Source organism: Microcaecilia unicolor, chromosome 7, assembly GCF_901765095.1.
Source record: "Microcaecilia unicolor chromosome 7, aMicUni1.1, whole genome shotgun sequence".
Classification (NCBI taxonomy): domain Eukaryota; kingdom Metazoa; phylum Chordata; class Amphibia; order Gymnophiona; family Siphonopidae; genus Microcaecilia; species Microcaecilia unicolor.
Window position 1 is genome coordinate 218,918,067 of NC_044037.1, and position 23,838 is coordinate 218,941,904.

A 23,838-nucleotide genomic window follows, 5' to 3' on the forward strand; every position below is an offset into this window, starting at 1 on the left:
TTGCAGATCATCTCTAAATCATTAAGAGTTCTGGGCTGTCGCTTGGCAACTCGCAGCTTCAGCTCCCTCCATAAGTTTTCAATGGGATTAAGGTCTGGTGACTGGCTAGGCCACTCCATGACCCTAATGTGCTTCTTCCTGAGCCACTCCTTTGTTGCCTTGGCTGTATGTTTTGGGTCATTGTCGTGCTGGAAGACCCAGCCACGACCCATTTTTAAGGCCCTGGCGGAGGGAAGGAGGTTGTCACTCAGAATTGTACGGTACATGGCCCCATCCATTCTCCCATTGATGCGGTGAAGTAGTCCTGTGCCCTTAGCAGAGAAACACCCCCAAACATAACATTTCCACCTCCATGCTTGACAGTGGGGACGGTGTTCTTTGGGTCATAGGCAGCATTTCTCTTCCTCCAAACACGGCGAGTTGAGTTCATGCCAAAGAGCTCAATTTTTGTCTCATCTGACCACAGCACCTTCTCCCAATCACTCTCGGCATCATCCAGGTGTTCACTGGCAAACTTCAGACAGGCCGTCACATGTGCCTTCCGGAGCAGGGGGACCTTGCGGGCACTGCAGGATTGCAATCCGTTATGTCGTAATGTGTTACCAATGGTTTTCGTGGTGACAGTGGTCCCAGCTGCCTTGAGATCATTGACAAGTTCCCCCCTTGTAGTTGTAGGCTGATTTCTAACCTTCCTCATGATCAAGGATACCCCACGAGGTGAGATTTTGCGTGGAGCCCCAGATCTTTGTCGATTGACAGTCATTTTGTACTTCTTCCATTTTCTTACTATGGCACCAACAGTTGTCTCCTTCTCGCCCAGCGTCTTACTGATGGTTTTGTAGCCCATTCCAGCCTTGTGCAGGTGTATGATCTTGTCCCTGACATCCTTAGACAGCTCCTTGCTCTTGGCCATTTTGTAGAGGTTAGAGTCTGACTGATTCACTGAGTCTGTGGACAGGTGTCTTTCATACAGGTGACCATTGCCGACAGCTGTCTGTCATGCAGGTAACGAGTTGATTTGGAGCATCTACCTGGTCTGTAGGGGCCAGATCTCTTACTGGTTGGTGGGGGATCAAATACTTATTTCCCTCTGCAGAATGCAAATAAATTCATATACTTTCCACAATGTGATTTTCCGGATTTAATTTGTGATGTGCTATCTCTCACTGTTACCAATAACCTACCCTTCAATTATGGGCTGCTCATGTCTTTGTCAGTGGGCAAACTTACAAAATCAGCAAGGGATCAAATACTTATTTCCCCCACTGTAGCATAGCTCCATATTTGAATGTAGAGCATGACTCTCTTTTTAAGGGTAGAGCATAGCTCTATCTCTGACCATGGAGCATAGCTCCAATTCTGTATGTGGAGCATGGCACCATCTCAAAAGGTTTGGCGTAGCTATCTCTGAATCTACTCTAACTTCTATCTCTGTATATGGAGTTTAGCACTACCTCTGCAGAGAGCATAGCTTCATTTTGTAGGGTGCCGTGTGGGGTCGTCACTGCATGCAGAGTTTTTATGAATGTTTAGCTTTGCTACATTCTTTGGGACCCATTTTCATTCCACATTAAGGGGTGCAGCTTCTCTGGATGCGAAGTACAACTACATTGCTGGGGGTGGAGTGCATTCTCCCTCTAGGTATGCATCAGGCTTTTTCTGGATGTGCATTACAGTTCCATCTCTTGTTGCGGAGCGTTGCTCCCTATCTGTTGCTGGAGCGTGGTGCAGTCTCTGGATCTGGGGCACAGTTCCATGTTTGGATGGGATCCACTTCTCTATCTCTGGCCGAAGTTGAAAGAAGATGGGTGTATTCCTCCCGTTATTTTCATTTAGGGGCCCTTTTACTAAGCCGCACTAGGGTTACCGTGCACCAAGTTGACCCTACTGCCAGGGTAGCACAGGTGCCCGGTGGTAATTCCGAAGTTGGCACATGCAGTTTCCCACGGTAGAAAATAATTTTCTATTTTCTCCTGCTCTTTTTCCCAGGTGTTGTGGACCTATGATCAGAAATTGAGTCTCCAGATTGAAAACATTCTGCATTTACAGCAGTGTTCTGGAGCTTTTGAGACCATTTTTAAGTGTCATCAGCTTTTCTCACTGTTTTATGAAGTGTACAGACTTTGTTATATATTTGTGTTAGTTTTGAAGGTCTGTTCCCTTATTTGTTGGTTTTTAAAAAAATTACCCCCATAGATAGCATTTTCATGATGCAGTGGAACTTCTTTGGTATTTGTTTGAAAGGCGGTATAACAAATGTACAAATTAAAAAAAATCTCTTTGAACTGATGTTCTTAGCAACCTAAAATATGAAAGGGCAAAGGATGCTTCTGTTAGTTACTAGGTGTTAGATGACTCTCATTGAGTTAATTTGCAGAGGTGCAATTTCTTCAACCAATGGAGGAGGATGAAAGTAGGAAATCTCCTTCAGTCACTAACCTTTCATGGAGGACCCCTATTTATTCTGTCTTATGATCTTGGCCATTGAGTGCTTCAGTCTTCAAAGGGATGATTCTTGCCATTGTTGTCTGAAGCCTTTGGTAGGTACCAAGAAATCTCATAGAGAGAGGGTAACTTGTAAAGAGGCACCTAGTTTTAGGAGTTAACAACTTGAATAAATAGTGGGATTTTAGTCATTTATATGTGTGTGTTCATATGTGTGCGAGTGGAGGAGTAGTCTAATGTTTTGTGCAGCAGCCTGAGAACCTGGGGAACTGGGTTTGATTCCCGCTGCAGATCCTTGCAACTCTGGGCAAGTTACTTAACCTTTCACTGCCACAGGTACAAAATAAATACCTGTATATAATATGTAAACTGCTTTGATTGTAACTATAGAAAGGTGGTATATCAAGTCCCATCCCCTTTCCGTGTGTGTGTGCGTGTGTGTGTGTGTGTAAATGAGATGTTGCCCATTAACTTATAAGTACATGCTAGAATTGATGGTGCATACTTTGCCAGTGGTCATACACATGAATGGAGCACATATCTACATACATAAATGATAAAAACCTGTAATATGTATGCTTTTGATATCTAGGCATGGACATTTGCACCAGTTCCCAAGGTTGTTGTAAATGTAAATGTTCATGTCTGCAGTCTAGACACGGATTATGCTACCATTTTATAAAGAAAAGTTAGCACCTTTATAAAATTAGCCGTGCAGTAAACTTAGGTTAGAGTTTAGAACCTTTGTGGATTTAGCTTTATAGAGGAGATAGTGTTTCCTTTGAGGGTTTCATTCCTTCAATCTGGCTCTTCCACCACAGGAGATTAGATGGAGCCATAAATTTGCACTTCTTATAGAGATCAGAGTCCAATTCTGGCTTGTTTCAAAGGACAGAGGTATTTTATAACTATTGTCCTGAGATATTTTCCTCAGAGGAAAGCATGCAGGAACCCCAGCCTTTGAGTCACCTTATCATCTCTTCTTGAAACTGAGCTTAATCCTTGTGGTTCTGACCACCCTCCCACTTGGTCTTTGTAGGTGCTGTCTCTGTTTGCATGTTTGGTAGAGTAGTATACCACTTCTGCCTGAATTTAGGATTATCACTTATGATTATAGGGAAGTCAAGTGAGCACTGGGACCAATGTGCTCAGGTTGGGCACAGGCCTCCCTGGAGGTCTTTTTGTGGTATTGATCTCTGGAGAAGTAAAGGAGACAGGGGTGTAGCCAGAAGTGCATTTTGTGGGGGAGGGGGCCAAAAGGTAGACTGAAAGGGCCAGGTATTCTCTCCCTCCCCCCCCCCCCCCCCCGCCACCACAGCCACAGCATTGAGGTATACATGCATGCATGTGGGGATGCCAAGCCCCACCAGCTGAAGAAATCTCTGCAAGTCCTACCTGTGCTGCCAGAGCAGCGCTCAAGTTGGCAGCGCACTTCCACCACTAACGTCTACACTCCTGTACATGGGAAAATGTGGGATACAAATGCAATAAATAAAAATAAGCATGTTCATGTGAGCTGGCATTCAAGGCTGAAGTGCATCCACTGACTTAAATGCTACTCTGGCAGCACAGTCGGGACTTGTGAAGAAATCACTTTGGCTGGCAGGGCATGGCATCCTCGCCAGCCCTTAAAGCTTAGGGGTCCCAAGACCCAGGCCCCCTCATGGCTACGCCACTGCAAGGAGGCAACTGCCTCAAGCTGCTCCAGCAGTTTGCAGGTACCAGTGAGCTGAGGAACCTGTTGAGGGTGGTGCTGGAATCCTTGTAGGCAGTGTCTGAATATCTTTCTAGATAATAATGGAAGGACAGTAGCTTTGCTTTACTGCATTCTGACTCTAAGCATTTTAGCTTGGTTATTCAGTCTGGGTGGAGCCTGGGTACTTCCTACTTGTCTGGACTGGTCTGGCATGAGCAATAAGGAAAGTGAAATTTAAACTTACCTATTAAGGGGGTCTTTTACTAAGGCGCACTAGTGTGCGCTAATATTTAGGGCGCTCTAAACATTATCAATGTCCATGTATTCCTATGGATGTCGCTAATGTTTAGCGTGCCCTAAATATTAGAGCTTGCTAAAAACGCTAGCTCACCGTAGTAAAATAGTAAATTCCTTTTCTTGAATCCAGCCAGAGAAGTCCAGAGCCCGCCATGGGAAGCTGTGGCAGTCAAGAATAAAAATGGTAAGTACATTGTTGCCCAAATATGAGAAAAGTCAAAACCAAAACTTAGGGGAATGTTTACTAAGGTGCGTTAGCATTTCTAACGTGCCCTTACATTTAAGGCGCATTAAACGATAAAGCGCCTGTACATTTCTATGGGCATAAAAATGCTAATGCACCCTTAGCGCGCCTTAGTAAACAGGCGTAAGTTTGGCAATAAATAACTTCAGATTGGGCAACTGTAATCAACCAAGGAGAGAGCTTTTGGCTGTATTAGGTTTGGTGTTGATAGTGCTTGGAAGCTCAAATAAAACAATTTTGGCTTCAATGAATTTTTACTATTTTGGGCTCATAGCTGACACATAGCTGAAGAGTGGAAGGGAGTACTAGCCACAATAAAGGTAGTGAAGTCAGCTCTGAGCTTTCTCTGTCCCATCTGCTGGGTGACATAACCCACTTGTCTGGCTAGACTCAAGGAAAGTAAATCCTATATAATAATTCTCACCTCCAACGTTCTATGGGTCTTGCTGCCTGTGTTCGTGACTTCTTCGGAGTTGGTGTGCTAGGCTCCGTAGCACAGGCTGACGTCACCGTAGCCATTATGATATCAACATCAGAACCCGCGAGAAAAGAAAAAAAAACACATGCATGCCTCACAGCTTATCCACCCCCCCCCCCCCCAAAACTGGTTTGCGCATATTTGAACCACCATACAGCTTGACAGCAAAAGAAAAAAAAAGTGGCTCGAGCCTGCCTGACGCCACTGACGCGCTCAGCAGCTGCCCTCCCAACTTACCGCAGTGGCTCAAGCCTGCCTGCCTCGTGAATTAGCCGCCCTCCCGGTTAATGAGTGACGAGACACGACCCAACGAGGTAAGTGAAGATGACTTTTAAAATTCGTAGGGAGGGATCCTGGAACTGGGAGGGAGGGAGGGAGGGCCCTGAAACTCGGAGGGAGGGAGGGAGGGGACGACCCTGGAACTCGGAGGGAAGGAGGGGACGACCCTGGAACTCAAGAGGGCGGGAGAGAGGGAGGGGATGACCCTGGAACTCGGAGGGAGGGAGGGGGACAACGACCCTGGAACTGGGAGGGAGGGAGGGCCCCTGGCACACACTCTTATTCTCACACACACACACACACACACACACTCTCTCTCTCTCTCTCACAGACACACTCACACCCAGTCTCACTCTCTCTCTGTCACACACACACACTCGCACATTCACTCTCTCTCACAGAGTCACTCTCACACACACTATCTCTAGCATACACACTCCGAGGAAAACCTTGCTAGCGCCCGTTTCATTTGTGTCAGAAACGGGCCTTTTTTACTAGTTAACAGATAAATTTCACCTTCATGATTGATGAGGTCAGCAATTACAGCCTGACTTGAAGGGAGGTGGGCTCTGTTGTGAATAACTTGGCTATCAAGACTTAGAGGTGTGCTTGTGCTGAAGTCAACAGCTTGAGACTCGCCATTATAAAAACTACTTCAGAGCTGGCATGTGGTGTAAAGGGGGTGTTTTAAGAACACCCGCCGTGAGCCCTGTGGAGCCCCATGGAAACCATAGACTTTATAGTTGTTTAATTTCGCTTCTTTGCAAAACAGCTAAAGTTAAACCAAAAGATCCTGTGTGTAATACAACTGTCAGACCCCATGGACAACTTTGTCAATGCAGAAGGAGGTAAGGCCAAAATGGTATTTCCAGTTTCAGCAGATGATTTATCACTGTCAGTAAATGTTGGTGGAAGGGTCTCCCTCCTGTATTTTAGGTTCTCCTGATGTTCTCTCCCTTCTCTCCCACTCCAGTCTTTTTCACTTTGGTTATTGTACTTGGAGGGGGTAATTGGAATAACTGTGGTGAAAGTTTATCAAAGGAACTGATCGGGGTGATATTGATGTGACTTTAATACCATCTGTTAATATTCATTAGACAAAACCGGCTAGTTTACAGGTATCTCTACAGAAGTATCGCTCTCTGAAGCATATTTGGTAATAACTAATATTTCTGTAATATTAATAGTAAAGCCAGTTCAATTTTCAGCTTTTCCAAATTTTTCTCTTGGTTCTTCACTGTTTCTCCTAATTTTTTTTTTTAATATGAAGCTGTAGAAGATGATAGCCAGATTGGAGTCAACTCAATTATGCAATTTTTTTTGCTGAAACTGCAGTTAAATTAAAATCGCAAGAGAAACTGGTTAGGACTTAAGAACATTTCTGCTCATGATAGCCAAATTACCTAATTAGAGGGTGCAAATCAGAAAGATAATTTTATGTTTTTTCTTTAAATTTTTTATTTTATTAATATTTATTTTAACATTACAAGATTAACTTGCAAGCTGCAATACAGAGAAAATCAAAATATAAGAAAATATTCATCATAGATTATTATATATGCTCTCTTTCTTAGACCACTAATAAAAGAAAAGGAAAAAAAGGGGAGGGAGGAGTATTACAGATGAGGAGATATAATGAAAATATAAAAGGAAAAATGTGTAGCCTGAATATTCCATCCTATTCAAATTCTTAATCAGTTATCATTCAACCTTAGAGTCTATTTGGTTATTCTTTTCATTTCCAAAAAATTCGAAGTTCTGGTTCAAAGAATACATATTTATTACCCAAGTATCTTATAAGGCATTTACATGGGTAGGCCAATAGAAATGTTGCTCCAAGTGCCTTACCTGCTTATAATCGAACGAGATAAACGCCCAAGTTCCGACCTAAATCGGGAGATGGACGTTAATCTCACAAAAACGAGTAAATCCATATAATCGAAAGCAATGTTTCAGTGCGCCCGTGTCGCTCGTACGTGGACGTAAAAACGTCCAAATAAGAGGCGTGTCGGGGGCGTGTTAGGGGCGGTGATACGACGTGGACGGGTACAACGTATAACGAATAGCGAAAGGGCTCTGGTTGAGTGGGAAGATGGGCGTAATATGATGGACCCGAAATAAAAGCGACCAGAGCAAGGGGGAAATCGTCTTTAGACCCATTAGCGATTGTGTGTAGTTGGAGAGTGGCGATATTGTTGGTGGAAGAGCGGAAGTGGTGGTTGCAGAGAGAAAGCCGAGCGTGTTGAGTACCTGTGACGGTCGTCTGTGTGCCCTGCCTCTTTTTGTGTCTTACCCTTTGACCGTTCCTTACTCCTACTCCTTTGCTCCATCGCCCCCTTCCCCTCCCCCTATCCCTCCCCATTCACTCTTCCCACGTGTGTACTCTATTCCCTGACCTCCGTTTGTCTCTGTGTTCCTGTACTGCTTGGCGAGTGAGTGGCCAGAGGGCGTGGTGGCTGGAAGTGAAAGATCTGTGTGTGTTGCTGTTTGTTTGACTACTAGTCCTAATACTTGCACTGGTGGTGGGGATATGGATGCACTTAATGCACTTGTGGCATGCATGCTACACGAAGAGGCCACCCACCGCAGGAGGTATTCACGGCCCCGAGTGTTTAGGCCCCGCACCACCTTCCTACAACTCACTGACCAGCAGTGTCTAACAAGGTTCAGGTTTGATAGGGCCACTATTCGTCAGCTGTGCGAGCAGCTGACACCCCTCCTTCAGCCCCAGACACGTAGGAATAACCCCATCCCTGCCCACCTCAAAATCACTTCCGCTGTCTCTGTCCTGGCCACTGGCAGTTTTCAATCCGTATTAGCTGCTAACACAGGCCTCACCCAGGCTTCTATTTCACACTGTCTCACCCAGTTCCTGGATGCCTTCATAACTCACACCTCACACTACATCACTTTCCCCACCACCCCCCAGGCCCTGCACAACAACATGGCCGCCTTCTATGCTGTTGCTAGATTCCCCTCGGTCATCGGTGTGATAGACTGCACACACGTAGCCCTCAGACCCCCCCGGGCGCACGAAGCCACCTACAGAAATAGGAAGGCATTTCATTCTATGAACATGCAAGTTGTATGTGATGCCCAGGGGGAGATATTAGACGTGTGTGCCAGGTACCCCGGCTCCAGCCACGATGCCTACATCCTACAGCACTCGGGCATCTTCCGCAGGTTCGAGCGAGGGGAGTTCATTGGTGGATGGCTACTAGGTAAGTGCAACATGCATGTACCACCCATACTAGACCTCCTCCACTGGGCAACCCTCCGCCCTGGCTTCCTCCACCACAACCCACTATCCAAATCCCCCCGCCCCCCCTGTACCTGCTCCAAGCGATACACACTCATCTATCTCATTCTGCTTTTCTGCAAAGGTGACCGAGGCTACCCGCAGAGGACATGGCTCATGACCCCCCTGATCCACCCACAACCAGGGCCAGAAGAAACCTACAACAGGAAACATCGCAGCACCCGGGGGATCATTGAGCGCACCTTTGGTTTATTGAAAAACCGCTTCCGCTGTCTGGACCGGTCTGGAGGAGAGCTGCTCTACAGTCCAGAAAAGGTGGCCAAGATCTTTGTGGCGTGCTGCATGTTACACAATTTGGCCCAGCGCAGAGGACAGCCTCTCCCAGAGGAGCCACAGCCACCACCAGAAGAGGCCCCAGATGAGCTGGAAGAGGAGCCCCCTCCACCCCCAGCCCACAGAGCAGAGCTCAATGCCTACCAGCTTGGCGTAAGAGCAAGACAAAGACTCATTGAAACAAGTTTTAGGTGAAAGTAAGTGAACATTTATTTTTTACATTCAGTGCATATGTGTGTGTTCAACCCCACCACCACCACCACCACCACCACCACCACCACCACCACCCTCCCACACCCACCCCCCTCCCACCAACCCTCACCCTACAGCATGTCCCATCATTTTCCCCTTCCCTTCCCCCGTCCCCTCCTACCCCTCCCACGCCCTTCCTTTGCAGCTGGTGCTGCATGGGAAGTCTCTTCACCCTCTTCTGAGCTGCTGCTCCCAGTGTTCTCCTCCCTATCCCCACGGCAGCCTGCGGCTTCGGCTGCACCGTGGAAATCGGGCCACCTTCTTGGTTCTAGTGGTCTGGCCACAGGACCCAGAATGGGAGCAGATGTGGTGGGTGCTGCAGGAGTGGGTGCGGAGGCTGAGGATCGCAATGCCCACCTCTTAGCTGGTGGTTGCTGGTGGTCAGTGGAGGAGGATGTTGATGGCAGGGGCTGCTCCAGCAGCACGGGGGCTGGAGTAGGCGCGGTGCCCTGAGGGCGCAGGTGTTGGATGCTCTGCTCCAGCCGTTTCAGTTGCTGGAGCACCTCCTGGTGGCCTTCACGTTGCGCCTGGAGGAGTTCCTGGTGTGCTCGCTGCTGTGCCTCCAGTGCTTGGCGCTGCAGCTCCAGTTTCTGCTGCCGGTACTCCTCCAAGCGCACGTTGTGGCGGAGTAGTTCTGTGGCCAGCCGCAGGAGTTGCCTCCTTTGGCCGGATGGCCTCTGGCGGGGAGCTGGGCCCTCCTCCTCCTCAACAAAGTCCTCCGGTGCTGGAGGTGCGGCCTCTGCTGGTGCAGGTGGTGGTGGTGGTGGTGGTGGCAGAGGCTGGACAGCTGGTGCAGGTGGTGGTGGTGGTGGCAGAGGCTGGACAGCTGGTGCAGGTGGTGGTGGTGGTGGTGGCAGAGGCTGGACAGCTGGTGGTGGTAGAGGCTGGACAGCTGGTGCAGGTGGTGGTGGACGCAGAGGATGCACAGCTGGTGCAGGTGGTGGAGGCTGGACTGCTGGTGCTGCAGGCTGTGGAGGTTGAGGCTGGACTGCTGGTGTAGGGCGTTGGCCTTGCAGGCCACTAGGGCCAGCCTCCTCCGAGTCATCACCTGTAGAGCACAAGAGTGAGGAATAGTGTTGGTGCAAATAACCCACTTTTGTCTTTCAGCATTCATATACATTGGTATGTCCCCCAACCTGATGACCCAGCAAAGAGATGGTGAGGAGGAATGGAATTGACACGGGTACGAAAGAGAGAGCCCCGCAGGCAGCTGGGTAGAGGTGGTGGATGAGCAGCCAAGAGAAGGACACCACTCACAACATTGTGCTCAAGCTGTTAGTTGTATAAATGTTAAATTGAACAACATTGCAGCATGTGTTGTGTTACTACTGACTTGCTAAACTGCATAGAACTGCTTTATGACCCCCATTACAGGCTCCTTCAGTTGAATGCATGTGGCCCACACTCAGTAGAGCACAGAGGTCACAGGAGGAACTAGGCACAGTTTGGTAATGGGAAAATAGAGGAGTAGTAGGGAAGGACGGCCCCCAAAGTTCTGCCACAGTAGTAACCTACACACACCCATAGGAGCCAACTGGAAAGTAGTATTGGGGGTGCTAAGCCCAGTGACCAACCCTCCTCCCTGCACAGCTACATGATCTTTCCTCAATATTGGGGGTGCTCACACACACACACAGCACCCACCCTGTCTGCTTGCTCCTATAACACACATGACCACTACCACTACTCAAATAGAGCTTACAATTAATTCAATAAATATGGGCACACAGGACAGGTAAGAGGAAACCCAATGACAACGGTAGGGATAGGGAGTAAGGGTAGAGAGCTAGGGAGTAGGGTCACAACAGCATCATAAAGGTGGCCTGTTAATATACATAAAGACAGCCAGAGATACTCCCCCCCCCCCCCCACCTACCTCCCTCCTCCTGCCCCCCACTCCTCACCTCCCTCCCCCTGACCCCAACACAAGTGTAGTGCAGCACAACAGATACCCCAACTGCATAATGAAACACCTACCTGAGTCCTCAGCCTGGCCCGAGGTGTCCATGGAGCCAATCCCGTGGATGCCGTCCTGGGGTAGGAGGGAGTACACCATCAGCTCCATGGGTGTAAGGTTGGCAGTGTCATTGCCTGGGGGATTGGCCCCCGCCTTCCTGCGAACATCCCTCCTCAGCTTCCGCCACTTCCTCTTGCAGTCCTCCACGTCTCTCCCAGCATGGAAGACAGCATTCAGGCTGTCCCGTACTGCCTCCCATTCGCGCTGCTTTACTGTTGCTGCCAGCCTCTGCCCTGTGGGAGCAAACAGACTCCGGTGGCGCTGTACAATTTCTTGGACCAGGAGCTCCACCTCTGCCTCGACAAAATTACCCTTCCGGGTCGGCGGCATGCGTGGTGGCATTGTACCAATGGGGTTTTCGAAAATACGGAGTGGGCGTTTATATAGGTGCCAAGAACGCCCATTGAGACGGGGGAATAGGCGTTTCTGATATGGGTGTTTCTTTTTCAATTATACACATAATTCCTAAGCGTGCCCAGCTCAGATAGCGATTAGGAACACATGGTTTCGATTATGAGTAGATAAGTATGGGCGTCTCCACCTGCCTTCCCTTTCTTCATTGCCATTTTACCTGCCATTTCCTGCACTTAGACCTTGCCCGTTGTTCGTAATAATCATTTACAGGGTTTTACCCTCACTTATATGAAGGTATGTGTTTAGCTAAGTATGCTTGGGTACACCTGTGTATTTAGGGGGGGAGGAATAATTGTTGGCCCTCAGCCACCACGCCTTCCGTTTCCTGTCTTCCACATCCCCTGATGCTCCCTTCCTTTCTCCCATTCTCTCTGCCTGGTTGTAGCAGGCAGTGTGTGGGGGCCAAGAATTTAGTACAGTCGGCCCACATCAAGCACCCCTCGGTAAGGGTCATTTCAATCAAGGAGATGTGCAGGTAATGTTCCAGAAGATAAAAGGCGCACTACACAGTCTTGAAACAGACGTTCACGGTAAGCTCTCATTTGTCTGCCACCTCTTCTCTTTGTGCTCATAGTCAAGGAGTGTGCATTCACTGTATGTATGTAGTCTGGAGTCAGATGTTAGGTAGCTCACTTTTCACCAGGTTCCTGTGCACTGTACTGTGGGGTTGGCAGGTCCTCAGTGGTGTGGGCCAGCTGTTCGAGGTGCTGTATTGGTTCCCGGTAGCTTCCATCTTCCTTGTTTATGTGGTGTACCCCAGTCCCCATTTATGAAGTGGCCACCCATTCTCAAGGTCCATAGGCGGGGGAGGGGAGAATGATTAATGCAATGGATGTGTATAGCACATTATGGAACACCTTACTAAATTGCTCCATAGGTAGTAGGGTAGGGAACATGCACATTACATTGTTTTTAATCGGTAGCCTGGACAAAATGATCGAGGTGGCTACAGGTAGTCCCACTGAGGCCTATGACGTGGTGGTGAGGGAGAGGGGGGTGTGTACAGGTACCAACCCAAAGTAACTGGTGGTGGCTAAAGCCTGGTGGCTGCTGTGGTCTAGTGGTTAGAGCACCAGCCTTATAATCATAAGGTTGCTGGTTCAAATCCCACCTAAGGCAAGTCACTTCAGGGACAAAGTTTGACACAAACCCAGAATACTTGAATGTAACACACCTTGATCAACTACTGGAGAAAGTGTGATCACACCTGCAAATAATGAGCACCATTTTTATTTGTGCCCTTCCCTAACACAAGTATTACATTGCAACTGTGATGAAGTAACCATCCATCTATTGGGTTTCCCATTGTTTCCCTTTTGCTCCTCAGCATTATATACCATAGCTGATGTATTCAATGTGAAAATATGAGCCAGCTGTTTGTAGGTCCTTCTTGGCCCCCCCCCCCCACCAATGTGGATTGTGGGTAAGGATATGTGTCCATCAGACAGCAAACACTGTGTATGTGGTACCTACGTAATAGCCACATTGCCCGAACCTGAGCTCTGGGCAGACTATGTGGTGGTTGAGAACACTGGAAGGCATAATGGCCATATTGCTGGCAGCGATAACACAGGACATTGGCATAGCAATCAGGACTAGGGCCTGAATGGTAGTCTCTGGGTCGTATATTAGTGATGAGTGGGCCTTTTTTTGGTTGAGACCGGCGGCCATGATTATCAGGGTAATCATTCCTACAGTCTTGGCGATGTGGGTTATCTAGCGAGGGGAGGTCACTCGGTCGTCTGCGGTCTCTCTGTGGCTGTCGTATCTGCATCCGGGAGACACGTAGCGATGGGGAGTCTGAAGGAGGTTGACGGTATTGACTATGAGGAAGGTGCCGGCATGGACATTCCATGGCGTAATGTCCCAATTGGAAACAACGGTTGCACTGTACTTCAGCTCGGTGGCTGGGAGTAGGCTGAGAGCGATGGTCCCGGCACTGATTGTTAGCACTAGGAGCATTGGATTTATGTGGAATGAGTGAATCGGCTCTTACAGGGGGCCGTCTACTAGGCCGCGGATTAAGATTGCCCTCACCAGGTATCAATAACGATGTCAGATCGACAGTGTCTGGGATCACATAATCTGTGATAGTCGATACCCATCTACTGAGGATCTGATAATGGAGATGACGGGTGGAATCGGGTGTGTATGTGTAAATAAAGTCTAATAACCTTTGCAGGTTTTTGGTTTTAAAGGTGCCTTTACGGGGCCACGAGAGTCCAGGCTGAAACTTATTCCAGGAATGCCATATGTGGCAAAACTTTATAAGATTTATGCGGTCTCCTGGGAAGTGATTTATCACTCTTTCAAGAGGCAGCATAATGAATTGGGTACCAGAACTCTGGTATGGTAGAACACCGATATCAGGGTTGTGTCAAATTGTACTGGCAAATCTAGTCTTATACAACACCTATATCACTACTATCTGTTACTATTATCTCCACAAGAAATCCGAATATAAAATTGCCAATAGAAATCCGACTATGAATCCAACTAAAAATCACCAACTCCATAGATTATCACAACTAACGTGACAATAAACTACAGGTCCACGGAGGAAATCCGAAAGGTCACACCACCGTCTCGGTGGGGATACCTTAACGGCACACCCCCACTACTGTGTTACCCTGCGCCGGGTAGACAGATAGATATAAGGCGGGGGACACCGCACCGTGCAAAATCTATGCTAAAGGACTCAAATGTCCGTTCCGTCATTCCCTAACTACTCTAACCATGCTCGCTAAATTCCCTACACTATTTCTGACTAAATCCGGGTTAGTACCTAAGCTATATCCAAGTATTTACATGTCCCTAAAACTATGTTTGTGTTAGTACCCTAGCTGTATCTAAACCCCTAACTAGGCACTGTCACCTACCATAGGGACAGCACAAGAATTTGCCCCTAAGCAAGTGGAAGCTTCGCAGAGCATCAGTCCCTGAACTCTATCTAACTGTTTCTACACTATATCAAACATCTTATGTATCTTCTGTAATAACTCCAATAACTCTTATGTATCTTCAGTAATAAATCCAATAACTCTTATATATCTTTCATAACTCAAATATCTTTTAATGTCTAGACATTATGTAGTCTGTCCAAAGAAATAAGAACTCACTCTACCATCAAAGTACTTGTACAAGATTTAACTACTCACAAAATGGATGGTAAAGGAATCCCCATAATTCGGAGAGACAGAGAACTAACATTTGCTCACAACCCAATATCAGCGTTAAAATTAGTAAAAGTGTTAAAGGAAAAAAGTTTGAAGATTAGGGATTATACATAGTGTACATTCTAGTCATTGACCTATACACACCCCCAGTTAACGTTCCTAAGCGTTCTAGACTCAGAAATCCAGGATATACCCTGCCGGAATTAGGACAGGCACCCTCCCGACTAACCTCTAGATCAGTAGTGAAACCCAAGCAACTGATCGACACCAGCTATAAGTATATCCAAGGGGGCCAAATATACCAGTTACGCAAAATCAAACACCTCACTAGAGGACACCTTAAAACAGGTGTATATTCCAAAATCTATAATTTTAGTTACTGTCACCCCAACCACGGTTAACCTGCTTATGGCAGATATTAGTCCCAATATGGGGTGGTTTACCGCAATCCCAGCCAGTACCAGTAATTGTCAATTGTTCTAACTTATTGCAAGATAAAGATATAGAAATAGAAAAGGTATAGAGTATAGGGAATTGGAGTAAAAATTTCCCAAATTTAAATTACAAAATGTAAACAAGGACCTGGCAATAATCTCCAGCCTGGAACAGCAGAGCCTGGCATCATGTTTGTATATTTACGTATATGAGGGACGAACTGTAGGGCACCTTAAGGGCAGCAGCCGATTCTGAAGACTTTAAGGATCCAGCTGCGAAATAAAAATAAAGTGTACATATTATATGGTAAAAACTGGGCCTACCTAATTTGTAATGTAAGGCAGATAATAAATTGTAAAGTTATGTTGGGAGCTGTGTATGGAAACAAAATATAGACATTAAACAAGACATGATACTTCTACATACTATAATACATCACCCAATATATATAATGACGGAACCTGGTAAGCAAGTGGTCTACAAATAAGCTCCAGACCTGTAACATGCTATAGAAAAAAAATGAACTAGATTAATAATAATATATATATTGACCAGATCTAGAACCTGGTACAAGGTCAGTGGTTCAAAAAGCCGCTTCAGGGATAACAAGGAGACCTAGAAATGATAATGTGCTAACAGGTTACAAAAACATGCAATGATTATCCTGATAGTAGAACAGGCAGAGACATAACACATTCATACTCACGCATCTGCTAATGTACTCCAACATAGGGACCCAAAATAAAAATTACTAATTGGCGGAAAGCTCAACGCTTTTACCGCAGATTAAATTAACAGACAAATGACAGTCACAAAGAGAAAAGGAGAGTTTAAGAAAAAAAAGTACAAAAAGTGAATGGTGTCAGCTATTATGTATCTATACTACTCTACCCCTAATTAATGAAAACCACTCCCCAGAGTGTGCTTCTAAAAGCATAAAGAAACCCGGTTTCCCTGCCTGCCAAGAGCTATCCAGGTTACTTGGCCATGAGCTCCAGCCCATGATAGAGCCCCTAAAAAGGGACATTGCAAACACTCCCAAAAAGAACTCAAAAAACCCGCGAATAAGGTTTTCTGAGTCGAAGAGCAGCGGTCCAATGGGTTTCCGCTGATTATTGAACTTCTCGTGTACGATTGAACTTCTCATGTACGACTAATCACCCCAAAGGACCTGTAGTTTGAGAACTTCTCGTGTACAACAACCCACTCAAAATTTTGTGGTTAGGAAACATCTCGTATATGACTAACCATTCTAGAACGTTGAAAAGTTAGGAAAACTTCTCGTATAAAACTAACCCTCCAAGAATATTGAATGCCCGAGTCAACCTGTACACAATTTCAACCAATGTCTTAGACGTCTCTTTATTGCCACGGCGATCATGTATACCAGCAACTCCTATGTGGGCAATAATACCGAATCCGCAGGCCACTCCGAAAATGGAATGGAAGTCTGCTCCTACAAATTGAGATACCGTCATCCATTGAAGGATCACCTCCAATGGGTGTAAGCCCCAGGCATCGATATCAAACCCAATGGTTATAGCGTGACACTAGTAGAAAATAATAAATAAAAAGGAGGGAAAAGAAAGAACAAAAGTATGACATATCCCTAGGAAGAACCCCTGAAACCTACTTCAGAGGTAGCAAGAAAGGATAATAATAAAAAAAGAAATAAAACACATGTAAGCTCTTCGGGGAAGGTACTACCATAAAAAAGTCATTAGTTGGAACACATTAGTCAGAACAAAAAATGTGAAAAATTTCACGTTCATCATTCGCTAGACAATATGTTTTCCACTCAACAAACCACGAGAAGGAAACTCAAGAGCATTAAAGAGGACACAAAAAATTGAGCAAGGCCGGGGCAAATAATGAAAATAAATTCATCCATACAGTTATACCTGTAGTACAACAGGAAAGTATTTTATATGTAAAGATAAAGTGGAGAAATAAAAAAGTTGTGTAGCTATGACCATAAAATTAAAACACAAAACTTGAGCACAAGCATAAAAGTCTGAAAAATATCTGACATGCAGAAAATGGGGAAGTGGGTGGGACTTAGAGATTGATGGACAGGCATTGCGGACCATTAATCAAGCAGCTTTATATTCTCCCTAGTACCGGGGAGTAAAGGAATGAGCAATAAACAAACAAAATAAACATATAGAGTATATATTAAAAAAAAGAAAGGAAACAGACTGTGGGGATAACTGAAACACCGATTTCAACAAAAGGCAAGAAAGACATTGTAACATGTGTAGTCCAGAGCTATACCCCTAGAATAAATGAAATAAAGGAAAATACATATTAAATGCATTTGGGGCGGGTACCGGATAGGTTGGAAGTAGCATCTAAACAGGAAAATATAAGAGAAGCATATATTATAATAAATTGTGAAACAGGACACCAGAATCGTGGTGCAAATATGACAAGTGAATACCCATAAATATGACAAATTAATACCCATACACTCAGAAAAGGAACATAGTACATAAAATAAACCCGAATGCGATGGCAGGAAGCTTTTGTGCCTAAACAGGTGAAAGGGAAAAAAACAAATTCAAACATGTGATTTTTACACCAAGAACTTCTAATGATACGGCATGAAACATACATACTAATCAGTGACTGAAATGATACGTCTAAATGATGACAAGCAGGACAGCTGCAGTATTAAAAGGAAAGAGAAGGTGGGTTATAAAGAACCAACAGGAAATAACTGAAGAAGTGAAGCAATGCTGTATTCTCATGGCACACAGCCATCATCTTCTCAACCGGAAAGGTAAAACTCATTTTATATACATATCTATTAAGGTAAAAGCGAAGAAATGTTTCTATATAGTACAGAATACTTCCACTATCATATAAGTTATATAAGGGGTTATCTATCTCTTAATGTAACAATAAACCATTGTAATTTCAAGTAACTTTCTGTGTTGGATCCGAGTTCACAATGCTGTCGAGTAAAAACAGAAAACTTGTTATAAAGACTTACACAATTTAATTCTTTATGGAACCATATCATTTAAAAGTGATTGCCATTCTCAGGACGTGGAAATATTCATTAAGAAAAATTATAACATAACTCATTACTGCAAGTGTTTAAAATAAGCCAGTCCAAGTTGTATGCACTCGGAGGACGAAAACCACAATGCAAGCGAGGAAGTGCAATATTTCCTGTAGATAACGTTATAATATAGTCAGGCTCACCGGTTATTCAAATGAGACTAAAATATGAGGACAATTTATAATTCTGACAATCTATAATACTCTTCAAAACCGGGATCCAAAAACCCATGTTTCCTGAAGAAAATCAGGCTTGTGGTATTATTTAAAGTCAAACCATTAACTAACACGATAGTACGGTGCTGGGGCTGTAACTTAGATTTCTTTTAAACGAGTACGCCATTAAAACAGAGCACAAGAAACCAGAACTATATGAGTATTGGAAATGCAAAGCATATGAGAATCTTATCTAGAGAGTGAATAAGATCTCCTCATATCTAGTGCAGTATAATACAAACAGTAAAATAGATCGTGCAAGCAATAGAAGCTGAAGGCCGGGGACAGCATAGCCCCTAGCTTATAACGGGAGCAGGATATAATCTATATAGCGTCTAAACAGCAAACTGTAAAGGTATGTTTCCTAATTATGTCACAATAAAGACCCATTTCAAACTACAAATTCAGGAAAACCTCTGCAATTATATATGAATTTATACACCGCTTGGGAGAAAGAAACATCGCCTGGCATCGTCAACAACAGGAAATATTAATATAAAAGTGAATTCAGAACCGATTACACAAGCTAGAAGGGACCAAAAGCAAATGTCAAAAAGGAAAATAAATGACAAACCTTAAGCATTATTAATTGAAAGTATAACATTGTCCCAAAACAAATTGTAAATTAAAAGGGTGTGATAACAGCTAGGAACCGCCTCCGGAGGGACTCGAGGTCCCGGTGGACTCCAAAGCGTCTGTAAGATATAAGTTTGGAGAGCAGGGGTCAGGGGTGTTGGTCCTTTTTGTCCTCTGCACACATTCATTTGCTATTCACATACCAGAGAGAGAGGGTCTACAGTGTTGGGGGGGGGGGGGGGGCACCTCCATTGGTAGTGAATCATAGGAGCCACCTTTTTTCCATTTTGGGGGGTGGAACCCCCAGTGGAGATGACCCCTCCCTCCATACATATTTGATATTGGGGGTGGGGTGGTGAAGCAGCCACCGAGTTGGTTCCTATGCAGATGATGCCAGAGAGGTGGCCATGAGGCCAGACAGTACCGTTTGTATACATTATAATGTATGCTTGTTAAACTACTTTATATGTGTTATCATGACCATGTTATAAAGTATGGTATAGGTTTCATTGGTCTCATGCTTCCACTATTCGGAGGCTCCAAAGAGGGGTTGGAAAATGTGGCCTTCACATAACTAACGAAATTGTCACGTAACACTAATAGCAAATGTCACATACCTAACCTAACGAAATACATTCTTGTAGGGATGTGGGAATGGTGGTCGTTTCAATAACATACAAATTATTAGTGATTGTGCATGTTCCTATATTACTCATGATCCTTGCATGGACACTCCAGTTACTGCTGGTAACATTGATGACGGAGCTGTTATATGTGTAGGTACAGGAGGGGAGGGGGGTTGGGCCATAACCTTACCTCTCTAACCTTTCCCGGATGCAGGACCAGGCTCGCATGGCCTGCAGCCTGGGGGGCAGGTGATGGTGCTGGATGAAGAGCCTGTGCCGGTGCCTTACGCACAGCCGCACCAGCATCAGGCTCTCCTCCTGTCCGAAGTTGGGTTCTCTTCGTTGTGCCATTTTTCCACGTGTTGGAAAAGAAGTGCCTTATATAGACGACCTTGCGTGAGGGACGTCGTTTCACGCACAGCTCCATATATGGATGACCATTCCATATATGGCCCCTATCAGCACGTGGACGCCCTCGTAAGCATAGACGTCTTTGACGTGCACATGCCTGCAGGAGTGTGAAACGTGGCTTCTATGGATGAGTATGACGCACCCCACCCGACCCTTTTCACATATACACAATATGCATTTACTGCATGTTCAGTAGGTGTACAGTGCATGCAGATCCGCACATTCAGATGGGCACATATGATGAAAGTATGGGTGGAGCAGCATGATATGTCTGTAGTTGACACATATATGCGTTCCTCATATATTTCCGTACCTGGATGGCCTGAACAACATGTACTGTACTTGCGATACACCTATGTACATTATTTTACACACCACGTGATTTGGTCGTTTGCACCTGCAATAATCGACCGTGTTAGGGCGCCCAATTTAGTCACGCTTATGCGCTCGTCATTTGATTGTTTTCTTACAGGGATAATCGATTATTGAAAAACGCCCACACTATTTTTCCATTATACAGGTCTATTTTTGGACGTTTTCGTAAGAACGCCCTAATTCGTACTTGGACGATCTTTCCATTTTGCCCCTCTTAGTCTCTTCTCTGAAAGCTGGAAATTTTTTCCTTCTTTGTAACATCTGGATATATCCATATTCTAGAACCACAGAAAATCATTGTCGAATTCTTAAAATACAGCTTTAATACTGCATTTAAGTCTTGCTCAAATATGAATGATGCAGTTAAGGTTCATCGTAGTTTGACTTCTGATATTGATTGTTCAAGTAAAGCAGTAATATAATGAATTCCTAATTCAGAAACATTTTCTAAAGGCAGACGTTCTGGAATTTCAAGTCCCACTCCGGGTCGAGGCATTTGAGGGAGGTAATAGACTTTGTTTAATGGAGGAATAGCCTCGGAGAGAAATCGAAGAATCTCTGTTAGATATTTTTTGAAGAAATCTGACGCATTTATTCCTTCCGACATCGGAAAATTCAGAAGTCTCAAATTTAACCGTTGATTAAAATTTTCTATTTGTTCTATTTTACATGATGTCAAAAGTTTATCCTTAACCAAACGTTCAGTAGTAGTTCTTATATTTAAAACCTCAGATTGCAATTGAGAAATTTGGTTAAGTGATTCTTGTTTTACATTATTAATAGATAAAGTTAAAGCTTCAACTTTACTTACGAGAAGAGATGTGTCTCAGGCAGTTTTTGTAACCATTGTGGATAATTCTTGTATCGCTCCCCAAATAGTTTCTAAAGTTGGCACCAAGGGAATTTTATGCTCCACGATCACTTCATCTGCGGCCTGGGGTAGAGTAGTGCCGCTCAAGGCTTCGACGATACCGACTTCCGATTCGACTAGGCCTTCCTCTAAACCCCTCAGGTTCCCCACAGGACATGGTGGTGGATTAAGATCCGGAGGACATAGAGATGTTTCAATCCCCAGTAGTGCCGACGCTCCTCCGTCGGCTCTAACAGCAGGGCTCAACAAACCGGCTTCTGTTGGAAGACTTGTGTATCGATGGAGAGTTTGTTGGATCGGGGACGAAGTTCTGGTCAGTGGCATTTGACCCTTTACCGTCCCTTTTCTCTTAGTGTGTGGCATTGAGTCAGAAAAAAGTAGTTTAGACAAGAAAAACAGAGCTCCACAAACTTCCTCCAAACGAGTCACAGCAGTCAGGCCGCCATCTTGACTCCCGTGAAAGATAATTTTAAATCAAAAATGAATAATCTTGAAAATAATTTTCCATTATAAATTTTTTAAATTTTAGAATGATTTCTGCCAATGTGATGTTAAGCTTATTTTCTGGAATATTGCACTCTATAAAAGTACTTAGCAGGGTTTAGAAAAGGTTTGGATAATTTCTTAAAAGTCCATAAACCATTACTAAAATGGACTTGGGAAAATCCACTGCTTATTTCTAGGATAACCAGTATAAATCTGTATTTACTGTTCTAGGATCTTGCCAGGCACTTGTGACCTAGATTGGTCACTGTTGGAAACAGGATACTGGACTTGATGGACCTTCAGTCTGTCCTAGTATGGCAGCACTTATATAATAGATTAAGATCAGTTTATACAGTGTTATTAGTAAATCTCCTGATTCCCCCCCCCCCCCCCTTTACAAAGCTGTGTTAGCGGTTGCCAGTGAGCTAATGCCGACATAGCCCATTCTCTTTGAATGAGTTGTGTTGGCAATGCCACGTGGCTTTGTAAACAGGTGGTTTAGTTTCTTTTTAAAAGGGTGGTCTTTAGGCTCATTTAAATTAGGGGAGAAAAAGAGCACATATACAAAATACTTCAAAAGTATACATGCATTTTTTTAAACCTCTGTCAGCCACCCACACAAGAACAGGTAAAAACTAAAAGTAAACTGGTACTTTTTAACAGAGCATACTCAGGTAAAATAGATGAGTTAACACTACCTGCAGAATTAAAATTTTTGAAAGTTGTCTGGTACAGTAGTGTTATCTTCAATTGCTATGGATTGAAGGTGATCAAGTGATATGTTGTAAAATATGAAGAATATTTTTATTTTTCTTTGTTTTCAGGTATTGTCTGGGGAGAACGTACACTAATGGAGTACTTAGAGAATCCTAAGAAGTATATTCCTGGAACTAAAATGATTTTCGCGGGTATTAAAAAGAAAGAGGAACGAGCAGATCTGATTGCATATTTGAAAAAAGCAACATCTTCTTGAAATGCTTCCTAATAACTGTAATGTACAATATGAGGCATGCTTTGTGTAAGGAAGAATTTCAAAATTGAAATGCTCTTGTTTCGTGGATTCACATATTAATGTACAGCCAGTTTGTGTCTCGGCAGAATAAAGACAAAGTTTTCAGAATTATGGTCCTGAGAGTTGAAAGTGTTCTGAATATTTTACAAGTAGTTTGTTTTACAAATTGTAGGTTGGCATTTTTATTAGCATACTCCCTTTATCTATTTTATTTGCAGGAGCATATATTTTGCAGTGTCACAACACTTGTCTACGGTAGATCACAAATACAGGTAAAAGTGGGATATTTGACCACAGAAATACAAATCCTGGAGACAAATATCTTAAAAGCTTCTTTATTGATGAAAAGACTCGACACAACTGTTGTGTTTCGGCCCACAGGCCTGCATCAGGAGTCTGCCTGAAAGGCGTAACGTATTCAAAACTTAAATGCCTGAAACGCAGTGGGGTCCGTATCACGAACCTAGCGCTATGTGATTGGCTATATGCAGAAGTGGTCTTGAAAAAGACCTTTCGTGGTGAACTGGCTCGTAGCAGGTCACTAAGAGTGTAGCATAAAACGTGAAAAGCTTTTATGCTACACTCTTAGTGACCTGCTACGAGCCAGTTCACCATGAAAGGTCTTTTTCAAGACCACTTCTGCATATAGCCAATCACATAGCGCCAGGTTCGTGATACGGACCCCACTGCGTTTCAGGCATTTAAGTTTTGAATACGTCACGCCTTTCAGGCAGTCTCCTGATACAGGCCTGTGGGCCGAAACACAACAGTTGTGTCGAGTCTTTTCATCAATAAAGAAGCTTTTAAGATATTTGTCTCCAGGATTTGTATTTCCGTGGTCAAACATCCCACTTTTACCTGTATTTATGTTTCC

The 23,838-nt window shown here is 44.5% G+C and overlaps 1 protein-coding gene across 2 annotated transcripts in view; it reads left to right on the forward strand.

Moving 5' to 3' along the window:
- LOC115474235 (cytochrome c, somatic) overlaps positions 1–23,041 on the forward strand; it is a 32,630-nt gene extending 9,589 nt beyond the window's left edge. For both annotated transcript variants that reach the window (XM_030209617.1, XM_030209616.1), the window contains exon 3: positions 22,777–23,041. In XM_030209617.1, coding sequence (XP_030065477.1) covers positions 22,777–22,925 — 149 coding nt within the window. In that variant the 3' untranslated portion in view covers positions 22,926–23,041. The remainder of the gene's footprint in view (positions 1–22,776) is intronic.
- The last annotated feature ends 797 nt before the right edge of the window (positions 23,042–23,838 follow it).